Below are 26,177 nucleotides of genomic sequence, written 5' to 3'. Positions count from 1 at the left end.
ACAGTTTCTTTGTCTTGTGCTTTATGCAAATTTTGTATTATACTTCATAATATAACTACATTATTTTTATGCTAGAATAAATGTATTAAATTATTAATCAGCTGAATTATTTAACTTTTCTCTCCTGAAAATGACACTTTGGAAAGATAGGCCTTGCTTCTCTGCTGTGGCTTCATAAACGCTCAGCACTCAGCCATGCACCCCTGGGAGGACTTCACCCAGTTTAGGAAGCATGAGATCTGTCTGAGTCCAAGGGGCAATTGTTCATCTCTGGTCTCAGGATCCTGCTCAGGGTAGCACAGAATTGTTTTTTAACCACAAGCTCAAGGTTGTGAATGCTGTCACATCTGTAGCATTCGTTAATTCGTTCAGCGAACAAGAGTGTGCTATATGCCAGGCCCAGTGCCAGCTGCTGGGCCAATCCCAGCCCAGCGGGGCCCAATCTGGCATCACAGATTCTCCCAGGGGCAGTCAGGGAGAAGGGGCCAGCCAGATGTCGGGCTGGTCTCCAGGCTGCCTGAACCCCAGCCAGAGGGGGCTGGTCTCACTGACCTGATGAAGGTACGGAAGCCTGTTGGTCCCAACTTCATCGTCCCCTTGATCCCCAGGAAGCGGATAAACAGGTTTGCCATCCTGTCCACCAGGCGCAGGTAGTTGAACTGCTTTGCGTACTTGGGGAACACCTGCTTGAGGCAGATGGAGGGCAGGTGGGCATCGGGGTTGGCGTTGCTCTGTGAGGCGCTGGCCAGATCGCTGTGTGGAGGATTTTCTTTTGAGGCTAACGGCTTCCCCAGCAGCTGAGACCTGTAACAAACAAGTAGTTAATGATAGAACCAACATTTAGAGTGGGTTTGCACACAGAACACTTTCTCTTGTAAATTCTCCTTTCCTTTAGATTTACAGCAATGGCGGTGGGGGGGGGTGTTTTATTACTATTCTTTTATTTAATTAATTAGGCTGTGCTGGGTCTTAGTTGCAGCATGTGGGATCTAGTTCCCTGACCAGAGATGGAACCTGGGCCCCCTGCACTGGGAGCCCAGAGTCTTAGCCAATGGACCACCAGGGAAGTCGCTATTATTATTCTTATATGTATAAACCAGAAATTGACCTCAAAGAAGTGACCTGCCCAAAGAGTCATACCTGTATATATCTATGGTATATACCTGATACCTAATTCATGTTGCCATATGGCAGAAACCAACCCAATACTGTAATTATCCCTCAGTTAAAAATAAATACATTTTTTTAAAAGTTAAAAAATAAAAGTGACCTGCCCAAGCTCACATGACTGAAAAATTGAGCCCAGGACAGAGCCACAGGGCAAGAGACATACATTTCCTCTGTTCTACCATCTTAGTTTCCCAATATGGACAACCTCCTTTCCTGTACTCATGATTCAGGAGAATACTCAATTATGAAGGAGTCTGGGTTTGGTTTCGAATTCCTACTTATGGGTAGTAATTGAATAATTAGGAAATATAAAAATCTCATTGAGGGCTGGCAGGAAGCCATAGGCACAGTTCAATGAACAATTTGCAAAGATACATCAGTTACCCAATTCTAGGAATAGGCACAATTACGTTTTCTGGCTTAACTATTTTCTTATTTGGAACTCGTACAAAAAAAAAGAAATTATTAGAGTGTTGTGATTTTGTGATTCCTGCCTGGATATTTCATCCTGAAATTTTCCTGAGAGTCAAGAAAGTTCACAGCCACTCACACTCAGATATGCCCCTCTAGCTGGAATGTTCTCACCTGTAGACCCAATGATCACCTGTTTACCCTCCAGGATGGCCCCCAGGTACCTCCCACTGACATGGCTATTTCCCCTCCCCTGAAATCCACATTCCCCGTCTCCTCGAAGGTCACCACCATCTGCCAGTGACCCAAGCAGAAAGAATATCAGAACAAACACCAGCCCTTCCTTCTCCCTCTGCCTTCTCGGCCTCCTTAGTGTTTCCTGGAACCCAGTCCACTGTCCCCACTGCCCTAGCCGTGTCTGTCCTCTCCTGGACTCTGGCAACAGGGCCTCCGGCCTCTGGCCTTTCCCATCCTCCACAGATTCATCCTCCACAGGGTATCCGAGGCCGCCTTCTAAAACAGACCTGGCAGAGATGCCCACTTCTGACACTGGTCATCTTTGAGGTTCCTGAGCGCCTGTGTGATCAAGTCCATAGCCTCCCTCTGGCACGCAAGCCCCTTCCCGGTTTCCTCTCTGCCCTCCTCATTTCTTGTCACTGCCCTGGACACGCTGTACCTTTCAAGGCCTTGACCGCTGCCGCCGCCCCAGCCTGCTACCCTCTGGCCTGGCCTGGAGGCAGAGACTCGTGCTTGCTGGCCACCCGGCCCCCTTCCACAGACAGTGCCCATCTCTGCACCTGCAGCTCCTCTTCCTTCCCTGTCTCCTGTCCTGCCCGTAGCTGATGGGGTGAGGGTGGGGGGGGGGTGCATAACCCTTTCCACCTGTGTGTCCATTCCGGAGACAGAACCCTTGTAGTGGGGAAGAACAAATCTGACTCCATGTCGAATCTGTTACTTTTACTTTAGCCTTTGTGTTCTGTTGTTTTTGCTGCAAGTCCATCACTAAAGGGATGTTGCCGATAAGCTTAAATGACACATAACGGTCTGTCTCTGGGAAGGCTGTCTCCCGTGGAATGAGCGTCAAGCTAAAATACCCTTGTTTAGTTCACATGAAACCTCCTGACTAGGCCCACCTCTGAATGACTGCAGGAAGGAAGAAATTAACACATCCCCTCTGGAGTCTGACCAGAACCAGGACTTCAGCCACTCCCCTTTTAGTATAAATGGAGCCTGAATTCTAACTCAGGGAAGATGGCTCTTTGTGATGCCGGTCCACCATCTTCTCGGTCTGCTGATTTCTTGAATAAAGTTGCTATTCCTTGCCCCAACAACTTGTCTCTCTATTTATTGGCCTGTCGTGTGGCGAGCAGTATGAGCTTGGTCTCAGTAACACCCTGAGCACGGTGTACACAGCCAATAAATACTGCCCAACTGGCTAAGAGATCCAGGAAAAGAAGAGCCGCATCCCACAGCACAGAGATCAATACCAAGGCCATTTTCTACTCTTCTTTATTAAATGGCCTCATTCTCAGAGCTCCCACTTCCAAGCATGCCATCAGTCACCAAGTCGGGCTATCTTGGTATCTTTGTACCTGCTTTCTGACTCAGCCTTTGAAGTCTTCCTTGGCCCTGGCTGCCTGGCACATTTCTGCTCCACTTTCAGAACCAGCTCATCTGTTCCCGTGACCACATTGAAGATCGTCTTTCAGGTCCCTTGGATGTCTGCATTTCTCGAGTCAACTGCACTGTATTTGCTTATGTGCCAATCCCTCTCACTATCTTGTGAGCTCGTTGAAGGCAAGGACCACATCTTATTCAACCCTATTTCTATAGGACTTGATACATATTAGGTGCTTGGGAAATGTTTCATTGAGTTCATTGCATTGGGAAAGCGTGCTTTTAATAGCAAGTGAAAGTATCAGTCACTCAAGTCGTGTCCGACTCTTTGCCATTCCATGGACTCTAGCCTGCCAGGCTCTTCTGTCCATGGAATTCTCCAGGCAAGAATACTGGAGTGGGTTGCCATTGCCTTCTCCAGGGGATCTTCCTGACCCAGGGATCAAACCCAGGTCTCCCGCATTGCAGGCAGATTGTTTACCATCTGAGCCACCTTTAATAGCAAGGTAAGCATCAAATAAAATATCAAGCTTATGATGCTTTGTATCTACCCCATAGGCTCGTTTAAATAGGAAAGCGGTCCGATAGAGAAACAGTGTACTTGACAACTCTGCCACAACGGACTTTTGTTCATGCTGGTTCAAGGAGCCCAAGTCTGAAAGAGAACTCCCAGGTGTGACTAAAAGGTCCTGTAAGTTATGGTTCCTTCAAAGTGGGTCTCAAAGCCAGGACAGGCAGAACCAGAGCAGCTCAAAACCCCTTCTAAAGTTCAACGGTGTGGATGGTTCAAGGAAACAAATGCCCCTTCCTACAAAGGGGAGGGACCTGATTCCTCCAGAGAAGCACTCGCTCCCGGGGGGCGGGATGGGGGCGGGGAGTGGGATGGGATGGGGGTGGGGTAGGTGCAATTTCCCTTCAGCTAAACTGGTTTTTATCATCACCTCCTTGAATTTAAGACTGTAAATAAAAGTCAGGTGGTTACTCTTCAGGCGAAATAAAATGTTTTCACATTAAGGTTATAAGAAGAAAGATGAGAACAAAAAGCAGCCGCGTTACCGGAAATGAGCTCTCAAATTCCTGGATAAGTGGCAATCACTGACTTTATAAGCACTCATTAAGTTTTTGTTAAAGGAGATTTTGTTGAAGGAAATGTACGGTTTGAATGCACTCCATGACAAAGAAAACGGACTCAGAACTCTTCAATCAACAGAACCGTCCCACTTTGGCGATCTCATTTGCTCTTCATGGAACATGTGCAGTCCGCAGTGGTTTCTATACCCCTGTTCTAGATGGAGAAACTGAGGCCCAGTAGGGTGCAGGGGCTCTTTGCCCTGGGTGAACTGGAGTTACACTTAAGTTCTCCTGACCAGGGCACTTCCCATTTTGCTGCCCTGTTTTTCCAAAGCACATCCTGGTTCACACTGAGGGTTACAAAACCCAGAGGACTGTTCTTTATTTATTTTTTGTTTTTAAGTAGTTTTTTTTTTTTTATTATAATAATCATTATGCTCTTTGTAGGCATGTTGAAAACTGTATAAAAGGATAAAAGGAATCAGAATCATTTGCAATCCCACAATTCAGGGATAAACACTAATGTTTTAATTTTTTAATCTGTATTTATAAGTTAGGATCACACTATGGGTAGTTTAAATCCTTTTTCTTACACTTTACCATTATATCATGTTTTCCTGTGGCCTTAAGTGTGTTTTCATGAGCGTAACCTCTCATGGACATAGGCATGTGCTAAGTCAATTCAGTTGTATCCAACTCTGTGTGATCCCATGGACTATAGCCCACCAGGCTCCTCTGTCCATGGGATTCTCCAGGCAAGAATACTGGAGTGGGTTGCCAAGCCCTCCTCCAGGGGATCTTCCCGACCCAGGGATCGAACACCCGTCTCTTCTGTCTCTTGCATCGGCAGGCAGGTTTTTTACCACTAGCGCCACCTGGGAAGCCCATGTAATATTCCATATTATGTCTGAACCAGAATTTAATCGGCCATTCCCCCCTCAGATATTATCTACATGATTTGTCTTTGTTAAATAAGAGTCTGGTGACATACGTCCCCCAAGCCATGTGCTCCCTCCCAGAAGCATTATACGTTACAGCTAAAGACAGCTTTGAGATCATTCTGTCCAATGATGTCATCTATTTTCTTTTATTGTGGTCTAATGCACATAACATAAAATTCACCATTTTATTTTTAAATTTTTCTTGCTCTATTTCAAGACATGCTGGCTCTTATTTCCCAACCAGGAATCAAAACTGCACCCCCATGCCTTGAAAGCATGGAGTCTTAACCACTGGACCACCAGGGAAGTCCCCAGATTCACCATTTTAAAGCATACAAGGCACAATGTCATGCAAACCACCACCTCTATCTAGTTCCAGAGCATTTTCACAACGACGTCATTTTAGAGGAAAAAAATGAGTCCCAGGTAGACAGGACATTAGCACTGGTAGGTCATCTGACTGGCAGATCATTCATCCGGGGTGGTGACCGGACCTTGGGTTGCCTGCTGAGGGGGACCCCACCACCTCCAGGGCACGGCTCAGGCTGGGATGATTTCCTGGACTGCATGTCAGGGGCTGTCTCCCTCCAGTGTCTGTAGCCTGCCTCCCATCCCACCTCTAGAGCTGCCCAGAAGGAGTCTGCTTTCTCCGTGACAGCTTCTCACATTTCCTTCAAGGGTTGCTGCACTTACTGGGTGATTACCATTGCCCTTCCTTCCTGAATCGCAATTAATAACCTCAAGATGAAAAGGGCCCTCAAAGCCACAGATATTTTCATGAACTTGAAACCACAAATTCAGGTGGAAGGGGTTTTACTCAACTGGAAGAAGGCAGTAAAGATACAACTGATACAGAGGAAGAAATAAAACATGGAGAAATAGTATTTTGCTCCAGATAATTCCAATTATCATGTGGAGATCCAAGGTATCACAAATACTGTAAAATTCTGATTTTAGTTAATAGCATTTTAATGGAAAAGTCAGACTTATGAAATAGAAGTGACTGGTAAAGAAAATATAAATCAAGCTTACTAGTCCTTTGGGGCATTTAAAAACAATTGAATTTGGTGTATCTTTGATTCATTAAAATAGGGGAAAGAATCCTGGAATGTTTCATCTGTTATGGTTTTTCAAATAAAATGGAGTTTTGCTTTAATAAAACTCCTGTGAAAAACCCCCTACCGCCATTCTGTCTGAAAAGAAAATCACTAGTATTTATCGGAGACCCACTCCTGGGGCTTCCCAAGTGGCGCTAGTGGTAAAGAATCTGCCTGCCAATGCAAGAGGGGTTGGGAAGATCACCTGGAGGAGGAAATGGCAACCCGCTCCAGTATTCTTCCCTGGGAAATTCCATGGACAGAGGAGCCTAGCAGGCTACAGTCCACAGGATCTCAAAGTCAGACATGACTGAGCAACTGAACACACTACACACACTCGGTGTCAGGCAGCTTACTTGATATATTGATTTCATTGGTTTCTCAAGACAGTTCTACAAGGTAGCTAGAAATTAGTCCCATTTTAAAGATTAGGAACCTGAGGCCCAAAGAACCTCGATACTGCCCAGTCTTGCCCAATTCCATAAATCAATAGAGGAATCAGAATTTGTCCTCAAGGACTTGCCCCGAAATCCAGTGGATAAGACTCTGCCTTCCAATGCAGGGTGTGTTGGTTCAATCCCTGGCTGGGGAATTAAGATCTCACAGGCCGTGTGGTGTGGCCAAATAAATAAACAGAACTCTTTGAAAAAAACAGATTACTTCCAAAAAAAGGAATTTGTACTCAGGACTGTCTCAGTACACACCTGAGGCTTTGCTCACTATATAAACTGAAACTGAAGTCGCTCAGTCATGTCTGACTCTTTGCGACCCCATGGACTGTAGCCCACCAGGCTCCTCTGTCCATGGGATTCTCCAGGCAAGATTACTGGAGTGGGTTGCCATTTCCTTCTCCAGGGGATCTTCCTGATCCAGGGATCAAACCCAGGTCTACCGTATTGCAGGCAGGCACTTTAACCTCTAAGCCACCAGGGAAGCTCACTATATAACTCTAGTGCTAATTTGATTTAAATAAAACCAATGTTTCTGATGTTTAAACTATATATATATATATATATATATATATATGTATATTCTTGTAAATTAACAAAATAGGAAGGTAAATAATAAAAGGGCTAGTTTCAGAGAAGATGCTTGAGTGCTCTCAGAGAAATAATTCCCTTTTTTTTTTTAGTGAAGCATCTCTTCAATCATTTATTCATTTATGAACCATTTCCCTAGTTCTTACCTGTCCCACAGGCCTGGGTTACACAGGTAAGGTTGACACAGTCCACCTTGCTACCCAGAAGCGTGTAACCCAGAGAGGGAAGGCAAACCCATCCGCAAACAACGTCTGAGCTAGGTGAGAGTGGCTAGGTGAGCATCCAGAGATGGGACCCGGAGCACATGGAAGGAGGTCAGTTTAGGGGGTCTTAGTCATACACATGAAAGGGAGCAGGTGAGAATATGATCAGGAAGCCAGCATGGGTCTGGGTCTTTATAGGATCTTGCATTTTAAGACTAGCAAGCTTGGACTTGGCACTGTAGGAGATGACAAGGTTGTGGTGGATTTGGGGGAGAAGAGTGGCAAATCAGAAGTTCAGAGAAGAACGAGTCTGCCAGAGGTATGCATGCTGAATCAAGGCAGCAGGGGGTTGACGATGTAAGGAAGCCATTGGAACATTCAAGGTCAGTGATTCTAAAAGCATGGTCCCTGGACGAGCAGCAACGGCATCACCTGAGACCTTGTTAGAAATGCATGTACTTGCCCCCACCCCAGACCTATGGCCTCAGAAACTGTCTCAGCAAACCCTGTGGGTGAGTGTGATGAGGAGTGAAGTCTAAGAATCACTGGTCCAGGTGAAAGAAGATGGATTTGGCATTTGATCACAGGGGACAGAAAGGGAGGGAAGGCCCTGGATCATGTTCCCGGGCAATCCTGTGGCTTGGCAGGAGAACCTGGTGGGCAGCGAGGCTGAACTGGCAAAAGGAGGTAGGCAGGTTCCGTTCCCCACCGCTTGGCCAAGTCATGTCCCCTCAGCCCCTTGGGGGTTTCAAATGCACATTGACACTCCGGGAGAAACTGCCAGCCATGCATCAAAGAAATCCCTTAAATTAGCCCGGCAACTAATTTAAAGAGTTGGAGGCTGAAGTTACTAAAAATAAACATAACTACCATGTAGCCTGGCTCTGTCATTTGATAAATCGCTTCCATCACAGAGGCTCAATTTGCTTGATGGTGATGCTATCCTATTTGAAGAGAAGGCGATAGATGGGTGAGGCATGTGTTTCAGACTGATGAGGAGAGGGACTTAATGAGAGATCTGGCTGATGTTCCAGTTCCTGTAAGACCTAGATCCATGCTGGGTCTATTCCCACTGGCTTCCCTTTATGCAACGTTCCTCAGAATGCTCACCTGGCCACTTTTGGACCCCCCAATCACTTTCCTCCATAGCACAGTGTAACATCGACAACAAAACACAACAGTGATGATACCGGTTATGTGCCAGGGACTGCTATCCTAAATCATTTAATCTTGATAAAATCCTATGCAGAAGGTATTGTTATTCCCATTTTACAGATGCAGAAACCACAGCACAAAGAGAGAAACTAATAAGTTGTAAACCCCAGATAGAGACCCAGGCACGCAGGTGGCAGTGTCCTTGTTTCTAACTCTTGCGCTATGCTGCTTCCACACCCGGGGAGTTATCAGGCACTGAGTACCTGAGAGTCAGGTGGATTATTTGTAACATCTCATTTGACCCTGGCAATCATCCTTATGAATTAGGTATAATAATAAGTGGCTCCATTTTGCTGTTCAGAAATGAGCTTCAGAGAGATTAGGCTACTTTTCAAAGGTCACTCAGCTGTTAAATGGCTGAGTGATATTTGAATAAGGATCTGCTTGAGTTCAAAGCCCAGGCCATTTCCACTCCATCATGTTACAACTCAGTGCAGTGATGAAATCTTATTTTCTCCTCCCTTTCGATGGAGGTCACTTACTTAGGAGGGAGAGTGACTGGGTCGGGGGCGGGGGCACTTAGTCTAAGCCTAGTTCAAACTTGTTGCATTCTTTAGAATCAAACACACAGATGATTAGACCTCCAGATGATTCTGCTGCAGCGGGGTGGGTAGGTGGGTGGGTCTGTCTGCTTGTAACTGACCGCAGTGTATGTGACAACCAGCGTCTTATCAGAATGGGGCTGTTCTGTCTGGACTGTCCAACAAATCAACCCCTGTTTTACAGTCACAGGCCCACACAAGTCACTGATGCACTGTTTTGTCGTGTGGTGAATGAACAGAGGCCCCCAGTGGCAACGGCAGAGGACTAGGTCCTCGTCCCTGCTTGGGATGGATTCTCGGAGGCACCAGGCTGGGGTGCTACAGGGGCATTCTCCTGCCGGGCCAGGCAATGAATTAACAAAAGAACAGACAAGTAGACTCAGTCTAATACCCGCTTTCCCACAGACTCAGAACTTGGGCTATTTCCAAGCTGGAAGTGCCTTTAGGGTCAGCCCCTCATTTTCCAGATAGAGGATTTGACAGCTCATTTTACAGGGACCACCCCCACCCCCAATCTGATTCTTTTCCAACAGGGCTCTCTCTGCTCTGCCCCTCTGCACAGAGCAGGCGTCTTTGCCCTGGTCCCTCTGGCTTTCTTTGTCTTGGGCATGGGCAGTAAGAGTCAGTGAAATGCACGGTCACTCAGGCCAAGGAGAGGGGGAGATGCTGCCAGGCAGCTCTGCCCCATGGACACAGGTCTGGGGAATCGGGGCGTGGGCTCTGGGGATAGTACGAGGCACCGTTGGAATCCCAATTCTGTCATTTTAGGCAAGTCATATAATCACAAAGCTTCAGTATCCTCTTATACAAAACGGGAAAAATAATGGTACCTAAAAGTGGCACCTAACTTATGTGTGCATGCTAAGTCGCTTAGGTTGTGTCAGACTCTTTGTGACCCCAAGGACTATAGCCCACCAGGCTCCTCTGTCCATGGGATTCTCCAGGCAAGAATACTGGAGTGGGTTGCCATTTCCTCCTCTAGGGGAATCTTCCCAACCCAGGGATCAAACCCTCGACTCTTATGCCTCCTGCATTGGCAGGTGGGTTCTTTACCACTAGCGCCACCTGGGAAGCCACCTAACCTATAGGACCAATGTAATTATAGAGAAAATGGATGCACGCCACTTTGATTATAATCACCAGCCTCTTTATCTCCCATGTGTCATCATCTGGGAGGCTCACTGTCGAGTCCCCAGCCTCAGTGGGAGAGGTCCACACATACCTCCAGGAATACAGGGGGATAGAGCATTTCTTTAACCACTTTTGGACATTCTGCCCCACCCCCAACCCAGGTAACTAGACACTGGCCTGTCCTTGTGGTCCTCAGACTGCCCAGAGGCCGTCTGCGGGATCTCACTGCAGGTGGCCCGGGGTCCAGCTGCCCCTGCCCTCTGGTCTGAACCTAGATACATCCCTCCTACATAAGTGAGTCTCATTTTCCCGGGCCTCCCTGGGCAACGGCTCTTCATCTGAGAGCCTGGCTCTCAATGACCATTGTCACCGAATCATGAACACAGAAATGTTCGCTGCTCCCCACATAAAGCAAAAGTTAAGCTGAGGAATAGAAGGGACCCTGGTGATCCTCTCATCTCAGTTTCCTTTTGAAATAATATTGGAAAGTCCAGGCAAAGTCCTTTGCTTGAGGGGTGGCATCAAGTGAAAGGTAGTAGCAAAGGCAGGCCCGGTTCTCCTGACTTCCTGCTCAGAACCTTGAAGAAAGAAGAAGAAAGAGAGAGGGGAAAAAAAAAAAAACCCAACAACCCTACACCACTGTTGAGCTAAAACACCAGAGCGGCCCAAACTCTGATTCTGAATGAGAAGCTTCAGACTTGCCCAACCACACTGGCAGGCATGGAGGAGAATCATTTTGCCCCAAGGGCTGCAGAATCCCTCTTTAAACCCACTAAATAGTTGGCCACTGTCTTTGTGAATGACTGGACTTGTGCTTAGCTTTCCACTGGATCCCGGAGAAACAGTTTTCAGATGATAAGCCTGGCCCACACGAGCTGCCTAGGCGCTCTGGACGGGGCCTTACTCTCGGCCAGAGAGCTCTGGGCCTTGCGGGTCTGATCACCACCTGCTTCACCTGCCTCATCATCCAAATTTCACATCCATGCATGCTAAGTTGCTCAGTCATGTCCGACTCTTTGCAACTCTATAGACCAAAGCCCTCCAGGTGCCTCTGTCCATGGGATTCTCCAGGCAAAAATACTGGAGTGGGTGGCCATGCCCTCCTTGAGGGGATCTTTCCAACCCAGGGATTGAACCTGCATCTCTTATCTCTCCTGCATTGGCAGGCGGGTTCTTTACCACTAGCACCACCTGGAGGCATCCTTCCCTCTTTTTGTAAAGGCTTTTTCCCAAATTATCCACATGAGAAACACTCATCTTTCAAATCTGAGATTCTGGATCACCCTTTCCAAAAAACTTCCCATAATTTCCAGAGTTAAATCAACCATGCCTTGACATAGAACGTTATAGGCTTTGTACAGCATCATCATCGTTGTCATCATCGTCACCATTATTTTTTCTTCAGAGTCATTATCGCAATTACACCTACGTGGTTATTTGTGCAACTGTCTCTTTGATGACTGTTTCTCTCACCCCAGGCTAAAAGCCCAGGAGGATGGCACCTACAGTTTGTGACTGTAGCCCCCACACAGTTCCTGACACACAGTAGGTGTTCAAAATAACTGGCAGTGAATATAGTCATCCTCTCAGTGAGGACCCACGACCATGCTATTCAGCCCCAGTCAACATCTAAGGATGCTGAAGCTTTGAGAGGTCGAGTCAGCTGATTAAGTGATGGAGCTGGGACTGGAACCCAGCAGCCTAACTCCTGAGGTCACATTTTTAACCCCTGCTCTGCCACACCCCTCCTTCTGGTTGCCAGAATGAATCTTTCTCCCACTTTTTCTCTCCCAGTGACTGGGAAGATCCTGTCTACGTTTGGGGAGAACAAAGATTTCCTGGAAGCGACAGCGAGGCACTGTCTGTATGACGGTTGTAATTAGTGGTTGTATTAGCCTCTGTTTTACCACCTCCAAAATTAGCAGAAAAGGCCAACTTGAGCTTGCGTCGTGTAGTTCTGCTAATGAAGGGATCCTTTTAATTACACACTCAGAGCCTATCTGCGACACAAAGCATTTTAATGCTTAAACACAGCTCTGCACCAAAGTATAGGGCTGCGTGAGTCCAGACAATAAGTGGGAAAACTCATGTGAAGAAGTCATCCTTGGCCCAGACTCTAATTCTTCTTGGCATTCAATTTCATCCAAATCCAGTTCCTTTCCAATGTAATCCTAATTCCCTTTTGTATACAGTGTACACCCAGTGAACCCTTATTCAGGGATTCAGTAGGCATATCCTGATCAAATATCCTTTTTCCTCCAGATTTCAGATGAAATCTGTTCGCTTTGTGAATTTCACTTGTCACAGACTTGCAGGGCGGCAGCTGGCCAATCTCTGCTGAGCGGGTGTTGAAAGCAAAACCATTCTCGCTCGACCCTGCCCCAGGGGCTCATGGCATTTGCAACCAACTTCGCAAGACAATTCTGTGTGTGTTCCTCTGCATGCAGTTTTCACTAGGGTCAGTGAGGACTCATGGAGCTGGTCCCATAGGCCTCTCTCAGGCCAGGCCTCCCTGACTTCAGATTTGTGGTTGGTCAGGAAAAGGGAGTAATTAATTGAGCCAGGAACTTTCTTGTGCCTTGATCATCCTGCCTAAGCCATGCTGAGACCTTAGGACAGATATATTAACATAAACTCTGGAATCATGCTTGGGCCAGAATCCTTGCCCTGTCCATAACTAGCTGATGACCTTGGGAAAATGTCTTAACCTCTTTGTGCTTTGGTGTCTTTATTCCTATAATGGGGATGAAAATTCTACCTGTTGTGATGATTAAATGGGCTAATATATGTAGAGCATTTAGAAGCATGCCCAGTGTGCCGTAAGCACTCAAGAAGTAATAGCTCTTGTTATCTATCTATCAGATGAAGTTGAGCTCAGGAAAAATAAAGCGTACTCAAGGTCACGCCCTCAGCCCCCCCACATGGTTATCAGTTGGTGATCTGGGTCTGTGTGACTCCCAAGAGTCTGTTTTTTTCCCAGGCTTCCAGCGAAGTTGGGCAGCTCTGGGGGGTTCTCAAGCCCTCCACTAGGACTGGAATCACAGCCCTTGCTGGGTGGAGCATGACCTGGAGAAAGTCACTCTGTGCTGAGCCCCTCCTGGCCTCAGGGTGAGCAGCTGGCTTCTGCTGTTACTGCTCCAAACAGACTGCCCTCTCAAAAGTTACCAGGGACCTCCACGTACCCCTAACCCCCTGCTGCTGCTGCTGCTAAGTCACTTCAGTCGTGTCCGACTCTGTGAGACCCCATAGACAGCAGCCCACCAGGCTCCCCCGTCCCTGGGATTCTCCAGGCAAGAACACTGGAGTGGGTTGCCATTTCCTTCTCCAATGCATGAAAGTGAAAAGTGAAAGTGAAGTCGCTCAGCTGTGTCCGACTCTTCGCGACCCCATGGACTGCAGCCTACCAGGCTCCTCCATCCATGGGATTTTCCAGGCAAGAGTACTGGAGTGGGGTGCCATTGCCTTCTCCTCCTAACCCCCTGACCTTTCCTTAATTCAGTTTCTTCATAGTGTTCGATGCAGTCAGTCACTCTCTTTCTGCAACTCTCGTTCTAAGCCCCTGCATTCTCCCAAGTGTTTTTCCATCCTGTGCTTTTCTTCTTCTGAGGACCCTTTGTGGTAGATGGCCTGCTTAGCCTCTGTCCTTGACCTGCTTCCTGCCCGCCGAGTCTCCCTGGGTGATCTCAGTTACACGTGGAGATATGTGTGGCCCCCGAGTCCGGGAACCTGTGTCCTGCTAAACCCTGCTCACCAGCAGCCAGGCCCCAATCCTGCTCCTCCTGCAAAGCTTGCTTCCCTGATCCCTCCTACCTGAAATACTCTCCTCTGGATTCCCCACAGCACTTCACTGGCAGCCGTCTTGTGAAATGTGTCATCTTCTGGACTTATACGATGGCCATTGAAGTCTGTGGCTTTTTTCCCCCTGAGACTGAGTTTGCCAAAAATAGAATCCATGTTTATTCCCAGTACTCTACATCTAATAGGTGATGAAAAAAAAAAAAAAAAAAAAGACATGCTGATAAATGACTGTGCAAGAACCGTATTCTTTTAGACAAATAACATGAAGAATTTGCTGTAATTTTGCCTGGAGGCAAGAAAACAGGCAGGGTGAACTCTGGGTGTCATTTTCAGCTTCGGGTTCTCTGAAGCCACTCTTAGGGCAATAATGCAACAGTAATAATTTGTGATAACAAGAATATTAGTCATCCTGGTTCCACACCTTACTAAGCCTATGGCTTTGGGGAAATGGCTCTATTGTCCAGCCTCCATTTCTGTTCTGTAAAATGGAGACAGACAGTAGAACCTCGCTTGCAGGGGTGTGGACAGATTCAATGGGGGGATGTAAAATGAGGGGCTAGCATCTCGGCCAGGGCTTAGTAAGTGAGAAAGTGATGGTAATTGTTATCATTCACTTGACTCGTATTCAGTGAACATCCCCCCTCAAAAATCATGGACAGGGACTATCCTAGTGGTCCAGTGATTAAGAATCCACCTTGCAATTCAGGGGATGTAGGTTCGATCCCTGGTCCTGGAACTAAGATGCCACATGCCGTGGGACAACTAAGCCCATGTGCCGTAACTACTGAACTCACTGCTACAACTAGAGAGGACATGCAATGCAACAAGGGATCCACATGATGCAATGAAGATCCCATGTGCTGCAACTAAGACACAATGCAGCCAAATCAATTAATTAATAAAATACTTTTAAAAATTCATATAAACTAAAAAAAAAATCATGGACATCAGGTCAGCTCAAGTCCAACCTCCTCCAAGAAGATGAAACTTGCTTCCTCCAACCCTCAACCCTTTTTTCCTCCAAGAACTTCAGTCCTAACAAAACTATATTTTTAAAAATGCAGCTAATAAATTAGGCATGCATATTAGTAATCAGGTCCAGAGAGAAAGTCTACTTTTTTTTTCTTCATGCAATTTGAATTCCCCCAACAGAAAGTTGTTGTCAAAATCCATTAAGGTATTTAATTTCTCTTGTCATTGCCTAATTCCCCAAGCAGGCATCCAGACAGTTTGCAGCGGTGTTTCTCACAGAAGTACTAAATGTTTCGTTATCATGGTACGTTTTTTAGATGATGTCTCCCTGATGGCTCTAGAGACCCCGAAGAGATCATGTAAGTTCAAGTACAAGGTTATGGTGGGGTGTCAGAGGGGCAACAGTTGTAGGGATTACGTAGCAAGCAGGTCTGGGTTTGAGCTCCAACACAGCCACTTGCCAGCTGGGTGACCTTGGGAAAGGTACTTAACCTTTCTGAGCATCAGCTTTCTCATTTGCAAAAGGGGACAATAATATCAATGCACAGGGTCATAGTGAGCACTAAATGGAAACCGAATATAAAGAAGCTCATAAAATGCCACACGTATACAAGGCAGCTTAAAAATCCCAGCGACTTGGACACATACAGACTGGGGTCTGAAGGCCACGGTGCCCACCCACCACCCTTCACCGAGGAGCAGGGTACTCATCATGTCACAGTGGCCAGAACCATCGCATCCTGACACTTTCCCCTTTCACAGTGGTCTCTCCAGGCGCCTGTTCAAATAAATTAATCTCCCCACTTGACAACCTCACCTGGTGGGAGGGAAAGGTTTCCATGTCAACGGGAACATGGTGGGGAACCCCCTCCAAGAAAGAAAACAGAAGAGAGTCTGTTACTTAGTTTCCCTGAAACTAAGAGCCGAAGTCAGGGCTGGCCTCTTTCTTGGTCGTCATGGCAACAATGCTGGACGGACCCCCATCCCGCAGACACAGGAGCTGGAGGGCGAGTAGGACTCATGGGCGGTGGCGCCCAGGCATGGGGACGGCACAGCAGAAGCACTCCGCGAGGTCCACGAGAGAAGAGTTCTGCCTGCTTTTTCAAAAATCAGAAACCGGTGGCAAAAGTACTCCCCTCGCCAGGGACTGCAGAAATTCTAGTTTTTATCATACGGTTCCTTGGGTGATGATGAATAGATTTAGAGTCCACCATCAGAGCCAGTTCAAACTTAGTGAACGAGCAGTTATTACTTCCCCAGCCATGACACAGAGCTAGGAAGCTTGCCCCTGTGCCTCTCCCGTCGTGCTTGGGATCAGGGGACGTGACTAAGGCCCTCGCCTGCTGCCCTTTGCTAACGGTTTGGTGTGCAATCTCCGCAGCGATGTCCCATCCGTGATCTAATGCAACCCGAGCAACAGCTTGGGAAGAAAATGCAGCATGCCCATTTTACAGGCAGGAAAATGGAGTGCTGTGACCACGAACCAATGCGTGTGAACATGACTTTCATTTTCTCTTTTCTAGTTTGCTCTCTGCCCCTTCCCACAAAATGATTTAATCTCTGACAGCACTTGAACTTGGCAAACATGTTCTGTTCTTTCCCTCACTCTTAAGCTCTGTGTAGCTTTTAAAAGTCACCTTCTGGACTTCCCTGTGGTCCAGCGGTTAAGAATTCCCCTGCCAATTCAGGGGACACTGGTTCGACCCCTCGTCGGGGATGATCCCACACACCGTGGAGCCACTAACTCCTCGCGCCGCAGCCACTGAAGCCTACGTGCCTAGAGCCTGTGCTCTGCAACAAGAGACATCACTGCAGTGAGAAGCCCGAGCACCGCATCTAGAGGGTAGCCCCCCGCTTACCACAACTAGAGAAAGCCCGAGTCCAGCAAGGAAGACCCAGCACAGCCAAGAAAACGAATAAATAAAATAAAAACAAAAACCAAATAAAAGTCACCTTTCTAAGTCCAACACCTGCCAGTCAAATCTACCCAGATGTCCCCCTTGCATCTAAGTGCAATAGAGTTTATTCCCTACCTATCTCCCATCCCCTGCCTCAACCAGCTTCTTGCTGTTTCCATATTATTATTGGCAACTTCATCCTCCCAGCGAGCCAAGTTCAAAACCCTAAAGTCAGCTTCGGCTTCCACTTCTTCTTCACCCTGGCTTCTGGGACCCTAAACAGAAACCTCCCACTGTCCTTCTTTCATTGAGGATCTCTGATTCGAATATTTGAGGAGTTCCTACAGGTGGAAGCATGGAGCATGGTGGTTATGGGCAGAGCCTAGGGAGTCAGGGTGCCTGGGATCTTACTGATTTCAGGCCCCTCTCATTTGGCCCCACCACAGCCTTTGGAGAGTATTGCTATTCTTACTATGATGCCCATCTTCCACATGGCTCACTTTCCCTTTGAGACACAAGAGTGTTGACATAACTTGCCCAAGGTCATCCGGATCGATGGGACTCCCTCATAATCAACATGCAAAGCTCCTTCCCACCCAGTTGCAGGTTTCTTAAGACCAGAGACCTGCCTCACAGTGTCTGGGGAGGGAGACACTGACTGAGGGTCCCTCAGAGCCAGCCAGCCGGGGTCTACTCCCCACAGCAACCCTTTCTCACTGAGTGGCCTTGGAGACACAACCAGATAATAGCTAGAGGTCTGCAGCGAGCCAAATAGTGGCAATACACCCCTGGAATCTGTCAATGTGACCTTATTTAGAAAAGGGTCTTTGCAATTATAATCAAGCTAAGGATCTTGAGATTATCCTGGATCTAGAGTAGGCTGTAAGTCTAGTGGCAGATATTTGAAGAGAAAGGCAGGGGGACATTTGACATAGACACACAGAGAAGATGCTGCTGTGTGAAGACAAAGGCAGAGATTGGAGTGATACTGTCACAAACCAAGAAACGCCACTCAGATCTGGAAAGAGCAAGAAAAGACTCTCCCTTCGGGCCTTAGGAGAGAGCACAGACCTGCTGGTATCCTCAGATTTGAGACTTCTTCCCTCCAGAACTGTGAGAGAGCACGTTTGTGTTGATTCAAGCCACCAAGTGGGTGACAAACTTATTACAGCAACCCTAGGAAATCAGGACGAGGTCTCAGTTTCCTCATCTCTGAAATGGGTGACCTTGAACAGTTACTGTGAAGTAATGTTCCTGAAAGCAACGAGAACAGTGCCTGGTGCACCGGAGGTCCTCGATAAATGGTGGTTGGACCAAATGAAATATATTCTGAGTCATTATCTTGGACACTTCTCCCCAGGGCACACCTGGCTGGCTGCCTCTGTCTACAATAATCCCAGCCTTGTAAAATGTTTAGCTTCAGAACCCAAGAACCAGAAGGAGGAGCCACAGGGAGTCTCTCCTCTGGCCTAGGTGCCTGGGGGTGAGGTGGGCAGGGGGGTCGGGGAGGGGGTGGCATGGACAGGAAGCCGGCTGGGAGGTATGTGCCCTTGTGAGGCTGGTAACCAAGCATTGGCCCATTGCCAGCTCTGATGAGGCTGTCACAGTAGGTTTTACAAAACATCTGTTTCAGGAACAAGCCGATTCTTTCGGGCGAGCTCCAGAGATAATAGTACGCTTTCCTAGACAGAGCCATGACATGTTCACTGAAGCTGAATATTTCTAAATGTGACCAATTTCTTAAGTGGCAGAAGCCCATCAGACTCTTCAAGAACATGGATTGCGCGTGGGCAGCCGGAGCGGTGTCCTATGCCATTCCAGGCCTGGGGCCACCTCTGCTCTGGCCTATAGGGAAATGATCGGGGGTAGACGGGCAGGAGGTACTAAGCGCTCAGACTCTGGTCCCTCTGAAGGTCACACCTACTTCTGCAAGGGGGTCGGGTTCCTCGGGTCCATGCATATGGATGGTGGCCAAGGCTGAAGGATAACGTGCTGTTTATCTTCCCCCTACTTGGGTTGGTTACTGAGAATTTGACTGGGTAACACTATGACGGTGCACATACCAAAGATGCCCAGGCCCTGAACACAGTTTTGCTGGTTTTGACTCCATTCCAGCCTGAGAGAAGAAAGCTCAGGTGTGGTGTCCCATGTGAAATGAGCAGATGGCACCATGGCATGAGATACAGGGAGGACCAGAAGGCAGACAGCAATCAGGAATGTGCTGGATGCAGTCCTGCAGGTCGAAGGGCAACGAAGCAGACTCCCTGAGACCCTCCAAGCAGGTGGCTCCCCCAGATGAGACACACAAGTGGTCCACAAGCCGTGCCCAGCTCCCAGTTAGCTCAGAGCTTCCCCGGCAGAGGAGTCTCTGCCTCTAATCCTCGCAGCTTTGGCCTCCCATCTCTACTCAGGATCTCTGCATCCGAGGCTCTTCTTGACATTCTCCCCTTCCTCACTAACCTGCTGCTGGGGCCCCAGCATCCATGGGTCAGGCCCATCCTGGCTGGTCACTAAACTCCCAAGACCAGGTTGTCTGATTGATCACAGAAGGCTGTGACTCTGGTCCAATTTCCTTGAATATCCTGCACGCTGTTCCCAAAGGGAGCACTGGGGCAACAGAATCAAGGCATTTCGAAAGGAAATAGCTTCAAGTCAGAGACTGGCAAGTTCAAGGTCCTCATTTTGTAAGTAGATAAAAGACTGAGCTCTGGAGGTAGGAAATGATTTATCCAAGGTTTCCTGGCACTTGGGTTTTCACGGACGGTAAGAATGCAGGTTTGCCAACTGCTCTTGCAATTTGCTGGGACAATGTCCTTGGCCCTTCCTACAGCCCGGGTCAGCTCTTTGCAGCTGGGGCCCCTCTCTGACTCACTGCTGGCTCTGTGGCAATAGCTCAGGGCCAGGCCCAGACCAGTGGCCCCATGACTATTACTGAGACGTGGTTGAATGGGTCTCTTTTGTAAGACAAATCAAGAGACTGACGTGTTAGTGAAACCAACACAAAGGTGTGATTTCAGGATTCTGCGAACAGCTAGGCTACCAGAAGGGAGGTGCTGTTTCTACCTACAAAATAGTGCGGAAATCAAGAAAAAATGTTAAATTTACAAGTCATGTCACTGTTCATTTTTCCCTTGCCTAACTGTCATCTCAGGTCCACACAGTAATAACCTCTGTTTATTAGAGGCTATGGCATCCAGGTGTGATTGAGTGTTGCCCTGGTTGGGCTTCCTTGGTGGCTCAGATGGTAAAGAATTCACCTGCAATGCAGGAGACACAGGTTCAATCCCTGGGTTGGGAAGATCCCCTGGAGAAAGGACTGGCCAGCCACTCTAGTATTCTCACCTGGAGAATCCCAGGGACAGAGGAGACTTACAGGCTACAGTCCGTGGGGTCAGACATGACTGAGTGACTAACACTCTCACTTTTCCTCCCAGTCCGGTAGGAACTCTCACCTTTCTTTATAGGTGGACACTGAGGCTCAGGCAAGTTAAGTGGTTTGTGATCCAAGGTCACATAACTCACAAGCGCTGGACCATGGATTCCAGTCTGTGCTGTTTTACCAAAGTCAGGGCATGCTGACATAAGAACAGTAATAAAATGTAATGAGATGTAAGGAGAATTTTCTCTCTGCCAGGTCTGTGATGTGTATGAGCTCATCTAATCCTCACAACTACACCGTGTTTTTCCTCTCCTGAGGGAAAACAGGCCCAGAGATTTAAGGAACTTTCTCTGGTGACCCCAGCCAGTCTAGGAGATGGGAAACAGCTAGAGGCAGAGAGCTCAGGATAAGAGGTAAGGGTATGAGAGGACCCTTGGAAGGGGGCTAGGCTTGCTGGTTGTGGGATTTGGGGCAAACTGCTTTAAAAAATATTTTTTAGTATTTTCATAAAATTTACAAATGTATGGATATAGTACCATGAAGTACATTCATATTATCATGGAACCATCACCACTGTCCATCTCTAGAACTTTTTCATCTTCCCAAACTAAAACTCTGTACCCATTAAATACTAACTCCCCATCTCCCACCCCCCTCCACTCTCATTCCTGGCAACTACCATTCTGCTTTCTGTCTCTATGAACCTGACTCCTCTAGGGACCTCTTATAAGTGGAATTAGGCAGCATCTGTCTTTTCATACCTGGTTTATTTCACTCAGCACAATGTTCACAAGACTCCTCTGTGTGACAGCTTGTGTCAGAATTTCCCTCCTTTTAAAGGTTAAATAATATTCTATTGTGTGTATAGACCACATGTTGCTTATCCAGTCATCTGTCAGTGGATACCTGGGTGACTTCCACTTTTTGGCTATCATGAATAGTGCTTCTGTGAACATGGGTGTGTGTGGACAACTGAGGCTCATCTTTTGGGGTCTTCTACCCCAAACCTGCGGAGAAGGCAATGGCAACCCACTCCAATACTCTTGCCTGGAGAATCCCATGGACGGGGAGCCTGGTAGGCTGCAGTCCATGGGGTCGCGGAGGGTCGGACACGACTGAGCGACTTCACTTTCACTTTTCACTTTCCTGCATTGGAGAAGGAAATGGCAACCCACTCCAGTGTTCTTGCCTGGAGAATCCCAGGGACGGGGGAGCCTGGTGGGCTGCAGTCTATGGGGTCGCACAGAGTCGGACACTACTGAAGCGACTTAGCAGCAGCAGCACCCCACACCTGAGCCTCCAGCTTTGTCCAAATGCAGAGGCCCATGCCTGGGTCGGAAGCCAGAGAGAGGTCCATTGTCCCTCACCCCCACATTGAGTAGTCCGGCCTTGTCCCATCACCTTGATTCACCCACTCTGCCCATCCCCACTGCTTGCTCCGTAATCCAAGCCACCATGACCTGTCACCTCATCGGCGGGTCGCCTGAATTCCAAAAGCCCCTTCGCCAGTCTCCTAGCTTCTAACCTTCCCTGCTGACACACCCTCCGTGTCACAGCTAAGTTGCAGATCTGAGCATGTCCCCCGAGACCCTACCCTGGATCTCCCCCTCCTTTCCTTCCAGTGCTTGTGGTGACAGCCCCTCCTCAGACAGGCCTTCCCGACCTCCCTGCTCACAGCTTTAACCCGCACTTCCCCAGTGCCCCGAGTCCCTTCCTTGCTTCATTCTCCACAGCACTCATCACCATCTACCAGAATAGAAACTGTACTCATTTATTTTGTTTATTGTCTGCTTCCTGCCCTTTCACCCCAGTAAACTATGTCAGTTGCGCACAGGTGGGGATTTTCGATGCTTCTTCACTAATGACTCCTCGGTCCTGGCACAGAGCTGGCGCTCAGCAAATACTGGCTGAGTGCAGGAATGCGTGAATGGCCAGCCGCTCTCGGCCCGCAGGTCAGAGCCTTCGCTCTCTGGCCTGGTCAAGTCCTTTCACGTTCTGGCTCTGTGTCCTGCTCCCGCCCATGTCCCACCACGTTCCTATGTAAACTCCAGGCAGACAGCACCGCTGGCCACGTCCACCTGCCGCCTGCTGGCCGAGGGCCTCTGCACGTGCTGTGGCCGCTGCCTGGAATGCCATTCCCCACCTCGCCCTTCACCATGCTTTACAACACCCCACTTCCGCCTCTTGTGGAGCCCTTTTCACATGGGACTATGATCAACCATTTACTTGTCCATAGCTGTTCCTAAACCACCAGTCCTGAGTGGGGAGGTCATCTTGCTCTCTTGGTTCCCAAGGCCGTGGCCCGAGCACACAGTAGGTGAGCAGAAAACGACTAGTGAGGAAGGGAAGCCAACCACTGGAGCCTCAGCTGCTTCACCTGTGAAACCAGGCACGGCTGGTCCTGCAGGTGCCCAAAGGTTAGAGACACCCATTACCGTACTACCTGCCACAGTGCCTGGCACACGGTGGGCATTTAACCCCTAGCAGCTCAGTCTCAGAATAAAGATGGTAAGGACTCATGCAGGATCTGCTGTTTCCATTGTTCTAGGAGCCTCTAGCTGAAGTCCTGCCATCATGTGTCACCTCTGGGGGCCACACCAGTAAGTGTCCGCCCCAGAGAGAATTCCTGTCCTGTCCTGCCTTACCCACATCACATTTTGGCAGCTGGCCCGCTGAGCAGAGAAAACCTCCAAGTCCGCCTTCATCTCAGAACCGACTGCATTTATAATCAGCATGTCGTGGAATTGAGCACTTCCAGGGACATCAGGAAGCAACTGTGCCCATCTCTCATTTTATACCTGAGGACACAGGTTCAGAGAGGTTGACTGACCTACCCACAGCCACACAGGTAGTTTGGGATTTCGCTTTTTCTGTCCTCAATGCAGAATTTCTCTCTGGTTGAACCTACTGGACCCTGAAGAACTTGATCATTTAGTCTTAAACTCTCATTTGGGTTAAATCTGGAACATTTTCATCACTATACTGATAATTGAAGAGAGCAGTTGTTGTTTAGTCACTAAATCATGTCCAACACTTTTGCAACCCCATAGACTGTAGCCCGTCAGGCTCCTCTGTCTATGGGATTTTCCAGGCAAGAATACCAGAGTGGGTTGCCATTTCCTTCTCCAGGGGATCTTCCCGACCAGGGATCGAACCCAAGGCTCCTACATTGGGCAGGTGGATTCTTTACTACTGAGCCACCAGGGAAGCCCAATTGAAGAGAGAGGGGCGCGTTTTTACTTTGTATAATCTCCCAACAAGCAGCATCAAGTTAGTTTTAAATGCTGGGCAATGTGTTTACCAAGAACCTTCTCTGCTATTCAAACAGACAAAACAGAGGTGAACCTCTCACTCTTACTGTCTCCCTAGACAGACGACCTGCTATCAACACAGGGACGGCAGCGTCCTACCACAGACACTGCTGCTCTCCTGGAATGAGCCCCTCCGTGGAGAGTCCCATGGGGAACACCTCTGCCGTCTGCCCTTGAGCTTGGGCACAGGAGCTCGAGGCTCAGCTGTTCAGGTGGAAGGACGCAGCATCAGCAGGCTTGTGGAGCCCAGGAGCCCAGCGTGTCGGCAGAAAGATCAGGGAGACAAGTGAGGGGTGGCCCCGGCTGGAAGTGAACCCAGAACTCCCCTTCACTGTGAGTCATTAGCCACCAACAGACTAATTCACAACCTCTGGTCCCAGAGGAAATCATTACTCCTAATTATTATTATTAGGCATAATGACTAATTAGTAAAAATAGCTACCATTTACTGGGTGCCAACTTATGCCTGGTACTTAATGCATATTATTTCTTTTTCCCCCCGGTTTTATGCTTCTTGGTTTTCTTTCTATCTTTCTAATTATAAAGTCAATATATGTTCATGGGAAAAAATATTTAAAGACACGGAAAAGCAGAGAAAGGGGAAAAAAATTCACTCTTTGTTTCCACCCACACACCGCTAGCCACTGTTAACACAGTGGTGTTTTCTTCTCAGGATTTCTCCTCTGTCTGTCTGTCTATCCATCTCCATGTGAGTGTGTAAATGTACGTGTGTGCGGTATATAAGGTTTAACATAGCTGTCATCATATTTTTACAAAAAATTACTTTGAACTCTCAAAGGGATCCCAGGAGTTGGGTCCTAGTATCTCCATTTGACAGATGAGGACCTCCAGACTCAGAGAGGATAAGGAACTTGTCCAAAGTCACACAGCAGATAAATGGCAAGAGAGGGGTTCAAATCAAGTCTCTGTGTCACCAAAACCGGTCTTTCCCCCACTCTGCTGTGTTGTTTCCTGCTCATAAAGGGAGAATCAGGGATAGTTCTGATTCCATCTCAACCCCTGCTACGCCAACTCCTCTGCCCGTGCCAGATGGACCACCCTCTACTGGGAGACATGGCTATAGGTATGGGAGACACAGGCAACTCCAGCTATGTCCACTCAACTGGCCAGTACCTGACTATGGAAAGCTTCGAAAGCTGAAGCTTCAATGAAGACATTCTTTCAGAAACTGGAGAGAATCTGTTTTTTCTGTCCATATAGATATCTGGAAAGCTGCAATAAGAAAGCATAATGAACTAGTTTTTGCAAACCATTTTGCATGAGACAAATACAAGTAACTCCTACAGAGTAGGTGCTGGGGGGCTTGGAGGGCCTCCCCTGACCTGGCCTGCAAACATCCGTGGGGAGAGAACAGTGAGGACCTGGAGACCATGTTTGTGAAAATGGTTTGAACAAAACCGTAGGTCCTAAACATCCTTAAGTTGGCACCGAGCAGGTTGGCACGTGGCACCTCCTCTGTGCTGAACCCTGGCACAGGGCATCCAAAATCGATAAGGCACAGTGTCTGCCTGCAAGGAGCTCATGACTGGTACAAGGAGAGAGCTCCCGAAGGCTGTGGACAGTGCCGAGACACAGAAACCTCTTCTGTTCCCCAAACCTCAAGGGCAGATTCCTAAAATATTTAAGATGGGTGAATTCATGGTGGAGAAGAGAAGTTAGGAGGACCAAGGGTGGGAACAAACTGATCAAAGACCTTTATGAAAATCCTCTGTTCATCGAAAGAAAATAATAAAGGGTGAGGACTAAATAATACCCATTAAGTTGAGCTTCTATATCTTAAATTTAGGAACAAGAAGTTGTCACACTTTGTCCCCTAGATGGTTTTCAGGATCTTTCTCCCTTCCTTTTTGAACAAGATGCCTGGAATCTTTTTGGCTTTGCTGTGAAGCAGTGTTTACGTGGAGCCTCATTTCTGTGTTATGTTTCTGTGTGTGTGTGTGTGTGTGTGTGTGTGTGTGTGTGTTCCAGCACCTAAAGCTTCAGACATCTCTAACTGAATATCCAAGAGTTGTTGAATTCTACCTTCTGGATCCTAGCAGAGCCACAGGAAGCTGTGAGTGTGAAAAGCTTGGAATGTTCCCGCCTTCAGTTAGGTGCTTAGATACTCAGCAATTTTCCAACATGCCTGCCCCCACATTCTCGTCCGTAATTAGCGCAGGGGGACTTCAGCCCCACCTCCTACCTCCAGGCCAAAGAGCCCACCCCATCGCCCCCTCACCAGGGCATCCTCCTGACACGTGTGTGGGTGTCCAGAGTCCCCTGCACGGTCCCTCAGCGCCCTCGTCTCCACCGCAGCTGGAACTGCTACCGTTCCGGGCCGCCTTGCTCCTCTCCTTGGTCCCGCTTGGCTTCCCAATGCC

The 26,177-nt window shown here is 48.1% G+C and overlaps 1 protein-coding gene across 5 annotated transcripts in view; it reads right to left on the bottom strand.

The window, feature by feature from the left end:
* TTLL11 (tubulin tyrosine ligase like 11) overlaps positions 1–26,177 on the bottom strand; it is a 256,195-nt gene that overhangs the window by 43,978 nt on the left and 186,040 nt on the right. For 2 of the 5 annotated variants that reach the window (XM_043916940.1, XM_043916941.1), the window contains one exon: positions 553–804. In XM_043916940.1, the coding sequence (XP_043772875.1) occupies positions 553–804 (252 nt within the window). Of the gene's footprint in view, positions 1–552; positions 805–10,611; positions 10,616–14,248; positions 14,267–20,522; positions 20,528–24,930; positions 25,038–26,177 lie in introns of those variants that run through there. The other 3 variants (XM_043916943.1, XM_043916942.1, XM_043916944.1) reach the window with 3 other exon arrangements.

This window comes from Cervus elaphus, chromosome 11 (assembly GCF_910594005.1).
Source record: "Cervus elaphus chromosome 11, mCerEla1.1, whole genome shotgun sequence".
In the NCBI taxonomy this organism is placed as follows: Eukaryota; Metazoa; Chordata; class Mammalia; order Artiodactyla; family Cervidae; genus Cervus; species Cervus elaphus.
The sequence above is the reverse complement of the archived record's forward strand: the minus strand, read 5'-3'. Positions and strand labels throughout refer to the sequence as shown.